The sequence below is a fragment of the Episyrphus balteatus genome, chromosome 2, assembly GCF_945859705.1.
Source record: "Episyrphus balteatus chromosome 2, idEpiBalt1.1, whole genome shotgun sequence".
Taxonomy (NCBI): Eukaryota; Metazoa; Arthropoda; class Insecta; order Diptera; family Syrphidae; genus Episyrphus; species Episyrphus balteatus.
The window spans coordinates 115,842,027-115,855,825 of record NC_079135.1 but is presented as its reverse complement, the minus strand read 5'-3'; the positions used below and the strand labels follow the sequence as shown (position 1 = coordinate 115,855,825).

Sequence of the window (13,799 nt, the reverse complement as noted above, 5' to 3'; positions counted from 1 at the left end):
GCTGAAATCTTGCAGAACTGAAGTTTTTTTAAGGTTTGTTCAATTTTTGGCAAAAGTCTCAGTTTTTACTATAACTACATAATTGAATCATCTGAGAATATTCGGAAAGCATTGATATTTCATAAATAAGTACATTTTTACAAAAAAATTTTTGGCCGCCATTTTGAAAAATACATTTTTGTGATTTTCTCGGCTTCCGTTTGTTGTAGAAAAGATTGTTTTGTCTTGTTTTGTAGAAAAACTCATTCTCTATTTTTTTTTAAATTAATTAATTAATTTTTTTTTGCACGCCCAAAATCGTTTAAGTTATAACGAGAAAAAATTCACGAACACCCCGAAAATTTTACATTTTTGTGTCACTTCTAATACGAAAACAATATACAACAAAAAATTATTTAAAACAAAAATTAGACAATTAATTTTTAATTTTTTCTGTACTGAGGTAATTTATTCAAAAATTATCTTTAAGGTGTAATAGCACCGTGTAGACACGAAACCGAGTGTCATTTTCATCAGTATATAAAACAAAGCAGAAACTTTATTTTCTTTTAAGTTTTTTCTTAGCTCGATTTGGTGTATCAAACTCCAAACTAAATTTTTTCATTCAATTTTAAAACAAAATTAAAAAACAAAATTATTTTCAAATGGGATTCGTTTGCCTGAGGTTAAGAAGACTTTTAATTCAAAAGTTACCACTGTTTATTACATAAAAAAAGATTTTATTTTTTATTGTAACTTTTAAAATTACTTTAGGCTAGCGGAAAAAATATATACATAGTTGCTTTTAGGCAAATTATTCAATGGAAGCAAACGAATCACATTCCGTTTTTGTTCGATTCAACTATCACATTTTCCACCTATCAAAATTGTTGTGCCAAAAATTTTGGCATGCCCCCCCCAAGAAGTAAACCTGTATACGCCCCTGCGTTTATCGATATCGATTTAATGTTTTTCGAAATAAAAAAGGAAAACGAGAAAGTTAGTGCAACTACTAAAATCATATTTTTTACATGACAGCAGCTTTGGTTTAATCTGCGAAATAATTTCGAATATATCTTGAAAAAATAATTTCCTACCTAAGAATTTAAACTAAATTCCCAACACTCTCGACTGTCTTCATTTGATCAATTGAACATCAATTATTGTGATGCAATCTAAGTATACTTATATACATCTTATAATTCTATTTAAAGGCAAATTTTTAGATACAATGATTTGATTCAAGCTTTTTTTTTGGTAACACTTTGACTACGTGCTGGTAGACCAAATGTGATTCTTTATCACCTTGACCAACACAAGTATATTAATTCTTTTTTGTTGGCTCAAATCAACGCCAAATATCTCTTTCGATCTCTTAGACTTTGTGGCTACCCATAAACAACTAATCACGGGTTTCGATTTGGTAGATATTTTAGTTTGTGTTCTTCGTGTCAAACAATATTGAATTCTTTGGCAAATAGATAAAGGGGCTTGTACTGCTCTGGTAGATCTTTTAAGAAACATAGGAAGTTTCGAATTTATTTATGTTTCGACCTTCATCTCAAATTCAATTCAATAGCTTATAATAATTTTCTTTAAACTTGTATAAATAAAAAAATATGATTTAAAAAGACCTGTTGTTATTATATTACAAATAGATAACTGTACCACTCCATGAAGGTGCTAAATTTTGGAAAATTTCAAATTTGTCAAAAACGGCTTCAATAATTTTCATAAAAAAATTCATATTCAGTTCTATCCTTTGGTAAACATTTTTTTTTAACGGTTTAAAAAATTAATTTAGGCCGTGTGCGAATTGTGTTAAAATGTTGGTTAAATTTTCTACCACGATTAAACTTTGACGTTTGGTTAGAAAAGGGATCAAATTTATTTTGTTGGTGTGCGAATTGGGTTAAAATGTGTTAAATGGGACTTTTTTTTGCAATTCTTTGATTAAAATTCCCTCAATTTTCAATTTTACAAGATGAATAATAATAATTTGAGGAAGTACTTTGTATTAATTAATAGCATTAAAACTTTTACATTTCTTAAAAAATCAACGCATTATAACAAAAATAACTCCTAATCTTTCTTGATCTTTCTATCTTGAGAAACGTCATATTTTAACCATTAGTGTCAAATTTTACCCTGCTCCGCAGCTGGGTAAATTTTAACACATTTTATTCACCACTCTAGTGTCAAAATTTAACCAAACGTCAAATTTTAACCAACATTTTCGCACACGGCATTAATTTTTTTAAAAATAACTTTAAAAAAATAAACAAATGGAGAGTTAGAGCCTTATGGAGGCTACCTGAAAAATCTGCAGAAGTCGGCATTAAAAAATTAGAAACGATTCTTGAAAAAAAATATTTTTTTTAAATTTTAATCACAATAAAAAGTCTTGAATAAATTTTTTTAAACTTTTAGACCAGTGCCGATGCCTTCAAAAACATTAAAAAGTACAAAAAAATCATAGTAGGATGAAACCTCCTTTTCCAATGGGTTTCATTCTACTATGATTTCTTTTGGTTTCAAAAATTATCGACCCTGGTCTATTTTGTTATTTATGAACTATAATGCCAGATTTTCTGATAAAGTATAAGACACCTCCCAATAAAATATCAGTTTGAGGGCGTAGAATTTAAATATGTATATGAGAACTCTCAAAAATTACTAAGAATCTATTTCTCTAAGAATACAATATTTTGATACCGATATCATTATAAATACTTTCTTGATCAATTACAATTATGGACACAACCCAAAAAGATCTACCAAATCAAATCGAATCCCGTGGTTAGTCTGGCACGGGTAGCCATAATGTCTAAGAGATCGGCAACAGATTTTTGGCGTTAATATATGTGTTAACCAACAATGAAATATAAATAAAGTTATATATTCTTATTTTGGTCAAGGTGATAAAGAATTTCTTTTGTATGCCAGCATGTTGTGGTAGCATTACACAAAAAAAAAAAACTTTACATTACAAGTATCTACAATAATAATTGTTCTTCAAATAGAATAAGTAAGTAAAAATTGACTTACTATATTTAAATTGCATCACTTTAATACACGTATTCCGATTATGAAGACAGTCGGTGGGTTGAGTTTAAATTTATTATTCTTCACTTTGGCAAATGTATTTTTTTTAAATTTTATTTTCAGCTGAATAAATGGTTTTAATTTTTTAAATTTTACTTTGTAAAATATGTGCAATGGCATAGTTTGTTTTAACCTCAAAATATTTGGAGAAATTTGAAATTCCCAATAGCAGCAAGAACATGTGACATGGTTGGTAGTTTTATTGTGACGTCACAGAACATTTCTTTATAGTCAATCATATTCTCTCCCACTAATAGCAATTTTTTTTTTTTTTTTTGTTAAGGAAGCCTCTTCCTGTATTGTTTAGATTTGCTCGTTTTGCTATTTCGTTTGAATTTTATATTTTTGAAAAAAAAAATCACAACAAAAACATTACTGTTAAAAAAAGAGCCAAGTTCTCCTATGTTGAAATTATGCTGGCACAAAAAGTATTGAGATATAAAAGTGTACCAAGTTCTAAAGTTTGGGTTCAAATTCGTATCAATAAAATTTTGATTGTTTACTTGACAATTTTTCTTTTAAATACCGATTTTTAAAGTTATTTCAAAAATTTGCCAAGTAAACAATCAAAATTTTATTGATACGAATTTGAACCCAAACTTTAGAACTTGGTACACTTTTATATCTCAATACTTTTTGTGCCAGCATAATTTCAACATAGGAGAACTTGGCTCTTTTTTTAACAGTAATGTTTTTGTTGTGATTTCACTACTTTTTGCAAGGTATGGCTGTAGAATTGAAAATCTCTATATTTGATGAAAATGGGCAGTTGCCACGCCCCCTGGTTGAAATTCTCAAATTTTAAATTTTTTCCTTTGTATAAATTACCAGCTTTACCATTCTACCAAATTTCAAGATTCTACGATAATCAGAAGTGCTCTATAATAATTGATGAAAATTCAGTGAAAATGGGCGGTTGCCACGCCCCCTGGCTAAAATTCTCAAATTTTAAATTTTTTCCTTTGTATAAACTACCAGCTCTACCATTCTACCAAATTTCAAGATTCTACGATAATCAGAAGTGCTCTATAATATTTGATGAAAATTCAGTGAAAATGGGCGGTTGCCACGCCCCCTGTCCAAAATTCTCAAATTTTAAATTTTTTCCTTTGTATAAACTACCAGCTCTACCATTCAACCAAATTTCAAGATTCTACGATAATCAGAAGTGCTCTATAATATTTGATGAAAATTCAGTGAAAATGGGCGGTTGCCACGCCCCCTGTCTAAAATTCTCAAATTTTAAATTTTTTCATTTGTATAAACTACCAGCTCTACCATTCAACCAAATTTCAAGATTCTACGATAATCAGAAGTGCTCTATAATATTTGATGAAAATTCAGCGGAAATGGGCGGATGCCACGCCCCCTGAATTGAAAATCTCAAATTTTCGATTTTTTCCTTTGTATACACCACAAGTCCTATCACCGTGTAAAATTTCAAGTTTCTACGTTAACGGGAAGTTCTCCATAATTTTGATGATCTGTCAGTGAGTGAGTGAATCAGTCAGTCAGTCAGTCAGTCAGTCAGTCAGTCAGTTACGGTTTTTGCGATTTTTGAAGCCCTATATCTCAGGAACTACTCATCGTAAGAGGCTGAAATTTTGTGAGGAGTTTTGTTTCGACCAGCTCAACAAATGTAGCGAGTTTGAAATTTCTAGCATCTTTGGTGTGGAAGTTAGAGGGGGGTCGAAAATGGCCTGAGTTGTTTCCTGTAAATAAGGGTGTAGTGCCAAAGTTGCTAGAGAACTTGGCTGGGCACTACCGTGCCCCTTGATATATCAACTGAAACCCTTTTTTTTCAAAAACAATTCAAAATATTCCCTCCCGTTGCGCTGCTATGGATCACTCTCACTTCAACGCACACAACTCATGTGCCATTGCCATTTTAACAACTCTTCTATTTCGGTTGTAATTGTAATGTGAATAAAAGTTAGATTACCTGACGCAGATGGGCGAAAAAAAAGGATTTATTTTCAATTAAATTACATAATCGACAGGTTGCCGATACACACAACACATGTTTTATTCACGTTCACTAAACTTAACATACAAAATAAAAAAAATATAATAATAACAACAATAAACTCACCCTTTGCTTTGAGAAAAGGATTTTCTTCGTTGCATTTGAAACTACGTGAGTGTTTTGTTAGGTCTAAGGACTCTCCTAAAAAGAAAAAAAAAAAAAAAATAGGAAGTTAATAAAAATAAAATTTAAAATTATAAAAAAAAAAAAAAAAAAAATGTGACAGCGGTGGGATTCGAACCCACGCTCTTTCGAACTGGTGCCTAAAACCAGCGCCTTAGACCACTCGGCCACGCTGCCTTGTGAATGTTGTTAATTCAATAGTACATTTGAGAGATAAGTAGTATGAAGAAATGGTGGTGGTGGTGGCAAAATCTAAATTCAGTCAATGGTGGTTGGTTACAGTGGGCGACACCATTGATATACAGGAAAAGTAATCAAAAAATTTAATTCAGTTTGTTTTTTTTTTTTTTAATTTGATTTTTTTTAAGGAGCAGTTAAATAATTTTGAATTACAATGTTTCATGCGGAGTTGGGTTGTATTAATATTGTAGGTTTTTATTTTTGTAGGTATTTAAAGAATATATTTATTTATTGCATGTATACTTTTACATATTATGCACAATTGCACAGTAGGTACGTATTCAGATAAAAAAGAGATTTAATAAAAAATTGCTGTGTGTATGTTAAAGTTTGGCATTTTCTGCAAAGGACCACTGTGGCCCGTTCTTTTATTAAATAAAGTTAACTTTGGTTGTTGTGTCAAAAAAATTGTTGTATTTGTTTTTGTTAGATTTTGTTAGAAAATTTCAGCTTTGATTTAGGAATGTTAATGTTACATTTTGTTGATCTGTCAAAACAAAATTTTTTGAGATCAATTTTCACTTCAGGGTTGTAAAAAAAATCCAGTTTTCTTGTTAATTCATTTGCTTTCCATTAAAATTTTTTTTTTTTAATACATATATGAAGGTAGGTACCAATTTATTGCAAATAATAAAATTTTTATTGCAAATAAAAATAATTTGCATTAAAAAAAATGTTATTGCAAGTAAAAAATTTTTTTCATTGCAACAAAATTTAATGCAAAATATTAAAAATTTTTTAAAAATATTTTTCGAACTTTCATAAGCTTCAATAATATAGTTGAAATAGGTACATGAACAAATAATCAAGATTGTAAGGAATTCGACGAATACCTAAAAGAAAATATTTAATGCACACATTTTGCATTGAATTTTTTTTTACAACGAATACATTTTTTTGTTTCAAATAACATTTTTTAATGCATATTTTTATTTGCAATAAAATTTTTTTACTTTTTTTTCAATAAATGTTTTTTACTTGCTCTATAGGGCAAGTATTGGTTTCGTGTAGAAAAAAAAATCGAGGTTTTAATCAAAACCAACATTACGATGATGGAGAAGATCAAAAAAGTGGTTTTCGTCATGCCGTCCGTCGGTCTGTGCGTCTGTGCGTCCATCTGTACATCGAGCTAGGACCTAAACGGATGGATGGATTTGCTTGAAACTAGGTACAGATGATTTTTACGTAATTCCCTAGACCTGTTTTTTTTATTTTTTTAATATCTCCATTTTAACGCATAGGTAAATTTCTCGAAAACGGCTCTAACGATTTCAATCAAATTTTGTGTGCGGAATACTTTTATTGATTCTAACAAAACTGAGTTTTTAGTTTTTCTCAAAAAATGCGGAGAACGGAAATATGGCGTTGCCGTTTTTCAAAAATTAACATATTTTTTAAGTTAATATATTTCATCAAAGCATTAGTTATTTTATTTAAAATTTACAGAGATCATTAAGTATAAAATGTTAAAAAAAAATATTTTTAAAAACATTTTTGAAACAAAAATTTTTTTAACTTTTGATTTTTTTTTTTTTTTTTATTTTTTTCTACAAAATCTTAAATTTCCAATAGATATTTAAGATAAAGATACTGTGAACTACAAGACCAAGTACGTGCGACCCAGTCATGCATTTTTTTTTTTTTTTATTGTTGCATTGTTTTTTAATTAATATTAAATATGTTTCAAAGTACAAAAATTCAAACTAGGTATGTAATATTGTGATATTTTCTTCGACTGGGCAATTTAAAAAAAAATATATTCAGAAAGCTCAGATGCTTAGAGTGGTCCATTGTCCATAATTGAATCATTTATTTGCAAAACAAGATAAGTCCATGATTTTAAATTTTTCAGGAGAAGAAAAAAACGTTCTATTTTCTTTTGATATGCGTAGAAAACTTTTTAAAAAATATATTCTGTAGAACTCTTTCCTAGCTACAAAATACCGTTTCGTTTTTAATTTTTGGAACCATAGCTCAAAAGATAAACAATAAAAACGCTTTTGGACTTATCATACTTTGAAAATAAACGGATGTGAAATGAGTTTTTAAATGGATATGCAATTTTGCTTTTAGCCCCAGTCTATCAAACAATTGTATTTGAGAATAAAATACAATGTCCGGACTAATTATTCAACTTTAAAGTAGCTTTAAACATAAGATTTTCAGCCATTAATCTAATATACCATTTACACAAAAAGAAGCTGTTGTTTATTTTCAAAAGATGATAAGTCCGGGACTTATTCTATTTTTGATACTAAAAAAATATTTCGCGTAGCTGTAAAATCGGATATAGATGGAGTAGATACTTCATATTTTAAAGACAGACGTGGTTATCCCTGGAGTACAAATTTAGTCAAAAAAACGAATTTTGAAAAAAAGTGGACTTATCATGTTTTGCAAATAAATGGTTCAATTGTTTTAAGGGGGAAATCCCTCTGGAAGACAGCTTTTTCAATAATTTTTTTTGGAAAACCGAAAGCATTTATTTAAATTTGGAAAAGTATATGATAATATTGACATTATGAAGTATTGATACAATTTGTTTGAAGTAAAACAAAAACAAAATGGCGGCGCTACAGCTCTTTAAAGTTGGCGTCTACATTTTGCGCCGTGCAATGCCCCGGTCCAGAAAATTATTTATAATCAAAAAGGAAATTTTTTCCAATAAAATATATTAATACTCATTGCATGAACCTAAATTTAGCAAAAAAAAGTGTAAAATAAAAATTAGAGACAAAAAAAACGAAAAAACACAATGTATTTTTGTAAACAAATTGTTAAAAAAAAATATTTATTGTAAAAATTATATTGAACTTTTAGGTTCACGCAATGGCCAGTAAGTTAACGAGTAATTTGCATTTTATTTTAAGGCGATTGCTTCATTAGTTTTTGAGTTACGTTGCACGGCGCGGAAAAAAACGCGTTTCAAGAAAAATGCGTTTTTAGTTTTCGTTTTCGTATTGTGGTAGGTTCAGAGCGCATAGTTTTCGGGACTATCTAAAGGCTTTTGATGCTTCATTTAAGGCTAAGAAAACTGAAAATAGTTTCTTCGGTTGATAAATGAATTTATTCAAATAATCCAAAAATAAAAAATTCCAGAGGAATTTCCCCTCTTTATATTTTCATTTTATATTTGATTATATTTCGCAATGTTACTACTTTTTGATTTTTTGACATCTCGTTATTTTTTTGTATTTTTATTTTATATTTGTTTGAATAAATTGTTCTAATTGATCAGTATTTTAGTGATTAAAAAATGTCAATGTTGTTTCAATAACATAGAATTTGTAATGCAGTTAAAAAGCCTTATATAACTTGAAGCCTTCCAACATTTTATCAAAAGAGTAGAAAATTGGCCAAATAATATCTTAACATGTGCATTTATTCAGTTTCTTTAGTAACCAGGTATGAAGAACTCAATAAACTCAATTCATAAAATGAGTGTTCATGTTGTATGCACAAGTGAAATTTTGATAAGGTTTTTTTTTGTAAAGTAAATCACAACAAAAACATTACTGTTAAAAAAAGAGCCAAGTTCTCCTATGTTGAAATTATGCTGGCACAAAAAGTATTGAGATATAAAAGTGTACCAAGTTCTAAAGTTTGGGTTCAAATTCGTATCAATAAAATTTTGATTGTTTACTTGACAATTTTTCTTTTAAATACCGATTTTTAAAGTTATTTCAAAAATTTGCCAAGTAAACAATCAAAATTTTATTGATACGAATTTGAACCCAAACTTTAGAACTTGGTACACTTTTATATCTCAATACTTTTTGTGCCAGCATAATTTCAACATAGGAGAACTTGGCTCTTTTTTTAACAGTAATGTTTTTGTTGTGATTTCACTACTTTTTGCAAGGTATGGCTGTAGAATTGAAAATCTCTATATTTGATGAAAATGGGCAGTTGCCACGCCCCCTGGTTGAAATTCTCAGATTTTAAATTGTGTCCTTTGTATAAACTACCAGCTGTAACATTCTACCAAATTTCAAGATTCTACGATAATCAGAAGGGCTCTATAATATTTGATGAAAATTCAGCGGAAATGGGCGGTTGCCACGCCCCCTGGCTAAAATTCTCAAATTTTAAATTTTTTCCTTTGTATAAATTACCAGCTTTACCATTCTATCAAATTTCAAGATTCTACGATAATCAGAAGTGCTCTATAATAATTGATGAAAATTCAGTGAAAATGGGCGGTTGCCACGCCCCCTGGCTAAAATTCTCAAATTTTAAATTTTTTCCTTTGTATAAACTACCAGCTCTACCATTCTACCAAATTTCAAGATTCTACGATAATCAGAAGTGCTCTATAATATTTGATGAAAATTCAGTGAAAATGGGTGGTTGCCACGCCCCCTGTCTAAAATTCTCAAATTTTAAATTTTTTCCTTTGTATAAACTACCAGCTCTACCATTCAACCAAATTTCAAGATTCTACGATAATCAGAAGTGCTCTATAATATTTGATGAAAATTCAGTGAAAATGGGCGGTTGCCACGCCCCCTGTCTAAAATTCTCAAATTTTAAATTTTTTCATTTGTATAAACTACTAGCTCTACCATTCAACCAAATTTCAAGATTCTACGATAATCAGAAGTGCTCTATAATATTTGATGAAAATTCAGCGGAAATGGGCGGATGCCACGCCCCCTGAATTGAAAATCTCAAATTTTCGATTTTTTCTTTTGTATACACCACAAGTCCTATCACCGTGTAAAATTTCAAGTTTCTACGTTAACGGGAAGTTCTCCATAATTTTGATGATCTGTCAGTGAGTGAGTGAATCAGTCAGTCAGTCAGTCAGTCAGTCAGTCAGTCAGTTACGGTTTTTGCGATTTTTGAAGCCCTATATCTCAGGAACTACTCATCGTAAGAGGCTGAAATTTTGTGAGGAGTTTTGTTTTGACCAGCTCAACAAATGTAGCGAGTTTGAAATTTCTAGCATCTTTGGTGTGGAAGTTAGAGGGGGGTCGAAAATGGCCTGAGTTGTTTCCTGTAAATAAGGGTGTAGTGCCAAAGTTGCTAGAGAACTTGGCTGGGCACTACCGTGCCCCTTGATAGTAGAAAACAGTCCAAAAACTAGTTTAAAAGTACATAAAACCAGCTTTTTCCGGTTTTATAAATTTCGAATTTTATCCAATACTAATTTCAAGGTTTCAATTTTGCTATATATGAATAATACCGATTTTTGAAAACTGGATATATGACATCGATATTGATGATTTGTCATTGGCCCTGTACTAATTAAAAACTACGAACATTTTTCTTAAAATACAAAAGCAGAGCTTGGTCTAGTAAAAAAAAGGATGAAATTGATTTGCAAATGAATTAATTTAACTAGCAAAGGGAACTTAATTTGAAAAACATTTGTTCGGACCAACTTTTTTGAAGATGACGACAAAATTTTAGAATTTTTTTTAGGGATTTTTTAATGAGGACTTTAAATTTCAGGAAGTAAAGCTTAACTTGGATAAAATTTTCAGCTCCATTTTAAAATTTTTCCAATTTAAATATCGTCCTAAATTAATAAGAACTTTAAACTGTACCTATGACTTCTACATTAGTACAGGTAAAATAGGCATTAAAAAAAAATTGTTACACTCATGAAACTTGGCAAAAAGTTTGCTTTTGGGATAAGAAACAAGTACAAACAAAAGTCTGTAAAAAAAAGTTGGGTGGGAGGGGGTGAAGGTAAAAAATATACTGAAAAAAATTGTTTGTCGAATATCATCATATGACACATGTTTTCAATGTATTTTTTGATGTTGAATCTAATGACATAAAAATAAAATCAATACCATTGCTCTAAGAAAAGTTATTGCCGATTAAAAACAAGGGTACTTGTTTTTTGTTACTTCAACAGGTAAAATATAACCGAAACCCATGTGAAAATCATGCTACTCTGATAAAATTCGGGATGTAGGTTTTAGATAAAGCAGTGACAAACTATTCATAAAGTTCTTAAAATAATTTTTGGTGAAAGGGTGTTTTTTTGATGGGTTAAGTTGTGTGTGAGGAAGGTATCATAATAGCTGACTTAAATTTTATTAATTTCACTGGTCAGCAAGGTTTTTGCCACAAAAAACAAAATATACTTTTCTAGTAGTTTTTGGGGTACTGAATCCGAATCTGAAGTAAGAAAAATTTGATTTGCCTCCGTTTTTGAAATATTACCGTTAGAAAATGTCAAAAAACGTAATTTTGGCTGTTTTCGAGGTTATGTTTTTATGTGGAGTAATTCATTATGAACAAATTTGTAACGGTGACTGTAAAAACTAGTTTTATTCTTTCAAAAATTGTTTAAATCTTTCCGATATCTCTTTTATTGCCCGAGATGTTTAAAATTTAAGTAGTGGTCTTTGAATCAAAAACAACACTGGCAAACCAAATTAAACTTTTTTTGCCACAAGAATCAAAATATACTTTTCTGAAGGTTTTTGGGTTGCTGAACTCGGAAAATTTAAACAGTTTTTGAAAGAAGAATATCTGTTCCTATAATAACCGTTAAAAATTTGATTATAATGAATTACCCCACATAAACACAGAACCTCGAAAACAGCCAAAATTACGTTTCTTAGCATTTTTAAAATGTAATATTTCAAAAACGGAGGCCAATCAAATTTTTCTGACTTCAGATTCAGATTTAGCACCCCAAAAACTACTAGAAAAGTATATTTTGGTTTTTGTGGCAAAAAAAGAGTTAAATTTTGTTGACCAGTGTTTTAAAAACTTGGTGTAAATGTTTTGGTTGGTATAAGAATTAAGAATCTATAAAGTGTACAAAATTATCTTGAGTGAAAGGGTATTTTTTTTAAGAAATGATGAAATTCGGAACTAGTACCACAAAAATTAGGAAAAAATTGTTACACCAATGAAAATTGGTAAAAAAAAACCAAGAACCCAAACAGTCTATACAAATATTTTAGGTGAAAGGGTGTTTTTTTTTGGGAATAGGGAAAATCCGCGATAGGTCCCATAAAATCAATGGTATAAAAGGTACCCTTAAAAAATTTATTAAATATGTTCTCTTTCCCATAGAAATTACAAATAAAACAAATCTAAACATTTTTTTTTTCATGTCAAAGGGTGTTTTTTTAGGTGTAGGGAAAATATGGGTATATTTGAAAAAGTGTGTAATACTAGAGTAATATTAGTGGTACCCTATTGAAATTCAGTAATTATGTACAAACAAGAATCTAAAGGGTCTATAAAAATTGTGCTTCACTTATTTACAAATTTAACCCCATCATCCTCTCCCACTTAAATTGATGAATTACATCGTAATCTTTCAATATCTCTAATCTATAAAAATTGACGTAATTTGTTAAAGTAAATGAACGAACTTTATTACAATACAACTTATGCCAACAAATTTATAAACACAAAAATAGAAAGCAATATAACATCAGAGATAGCTTTGCAAGACAATACCCGTATTGACCATCAACAATATAAACATCAATGTCATTGACGTAAATCTCTATTTTCTATAAAAAAAAAACAAAAATAAAAAAAGATATAAAAAAAAACAAAAACTTATACAAACCCGTTAGGTACCTTTATTGGTGAAACTTTGCATCTGTCAATATGTTTGTCTAAAATGTCCCCTCTGATGACGTGAGTTAATTAACAAAAATACAGTGTATACCCATAACTAAACTATATAAGCTCTTTGGGATAAATTGAAAATCGTGCTTTGGCATCATTTTGCCAGCTTTGTGTTTAATTTTATAACCCTTTCCAAAAGGGTTTAATGACTTAAATTGACATTCATTAACCACCATTTAAACCCATTGACAGAGCCCTTCAAAAGCATACCTATTTGGTATAAAGATACGTCACCACTATCTCCACTGGCATACAAATCCTCCTGGTGGCGATATAATGAAGCTATGTGGTGTTGCATGATGGTGATGGGATATCCTTCAACATTTTAGAACTTTCAAGTGGAATGGTTGCACCTCGCGCGGTTACCCCACAACGACATCGCGAAGTCGACGACGACGATATGACAAAAACGACAAAGACGAAGACCAAGACGACACAAATAGATTCAAGACTCTCTGAGAAGAGGTTTTATACACATCCCGAAATAAATTCATCCAATGGCTATTTTTAGATTTCACCTGACCTCTTCGTCTCATTTCTGTGTGTTTAAATTTTCCCATGGCAAAGTAAAATTATTTATAGCCTCATTGTGTGCGCAAGATACATTTTTTGTTGTTGTTGTTGTTGTAAAAATAAAAGAAGGGACCCATCTGAAAATATGCACTTTATGGCCGCCGATATAATAGTGGGGCGCGAGGAATTTTAAAGTGGG

The 13,799-nt window shown here is 30.0% G+C and overlaps 2 protein-coding genes and 1 non-coding gene across 8 annotated transcripts in view; 1 reads left to right on the top strand and 2 right to left on the bottom strand.

The window, feature by feature from the left end:
* Window positions 1–13,799, top strand: part of LOC129909803 (ubiquitin carboxyl-terminal hydrolase 30 homolog) — a 228,063-nt gene that overhangs the window by 108,130 nt on the left and 106,134 nt on the right. The gene's annotated exons all lie outside the window — the stretch shown is intronic.
* Window positions 1–13,799, bottom strand: part of LOC129909798 (histone deacetylase 4) — a 116,502-nt gene that overhangs the window by 52,364 nt on the left and 50,339 nt on the right. For 5 of the 6 annotated variants that reach the window (XM_055986885.1, XM_055986881.1, XM_055986876.1 and 2 more), the window contains exon 3: window positions 5,177–5,251. The exons of the other annotated variant lie outside the window; for it this stretch is intronic. In XM_055986885.1, the coding sequence (XP_055842860.1) occupies window positions 5,177–5,251 (75 nt within the window). The remainder of the gene's footprint in view (window positions 1–5,176; window positions 5,252–13,799) is intronic. 6 annotated transcript variants of the gene reach the window in all.
* On the bottom strand, window positions 5,331–5,410 carry Trnal-uag (transfer RNA leucine (anticodon UAG)). The gene has a single exon. It is a non-coding gene; the product is annotated as a tRNA-Leu (tRNA).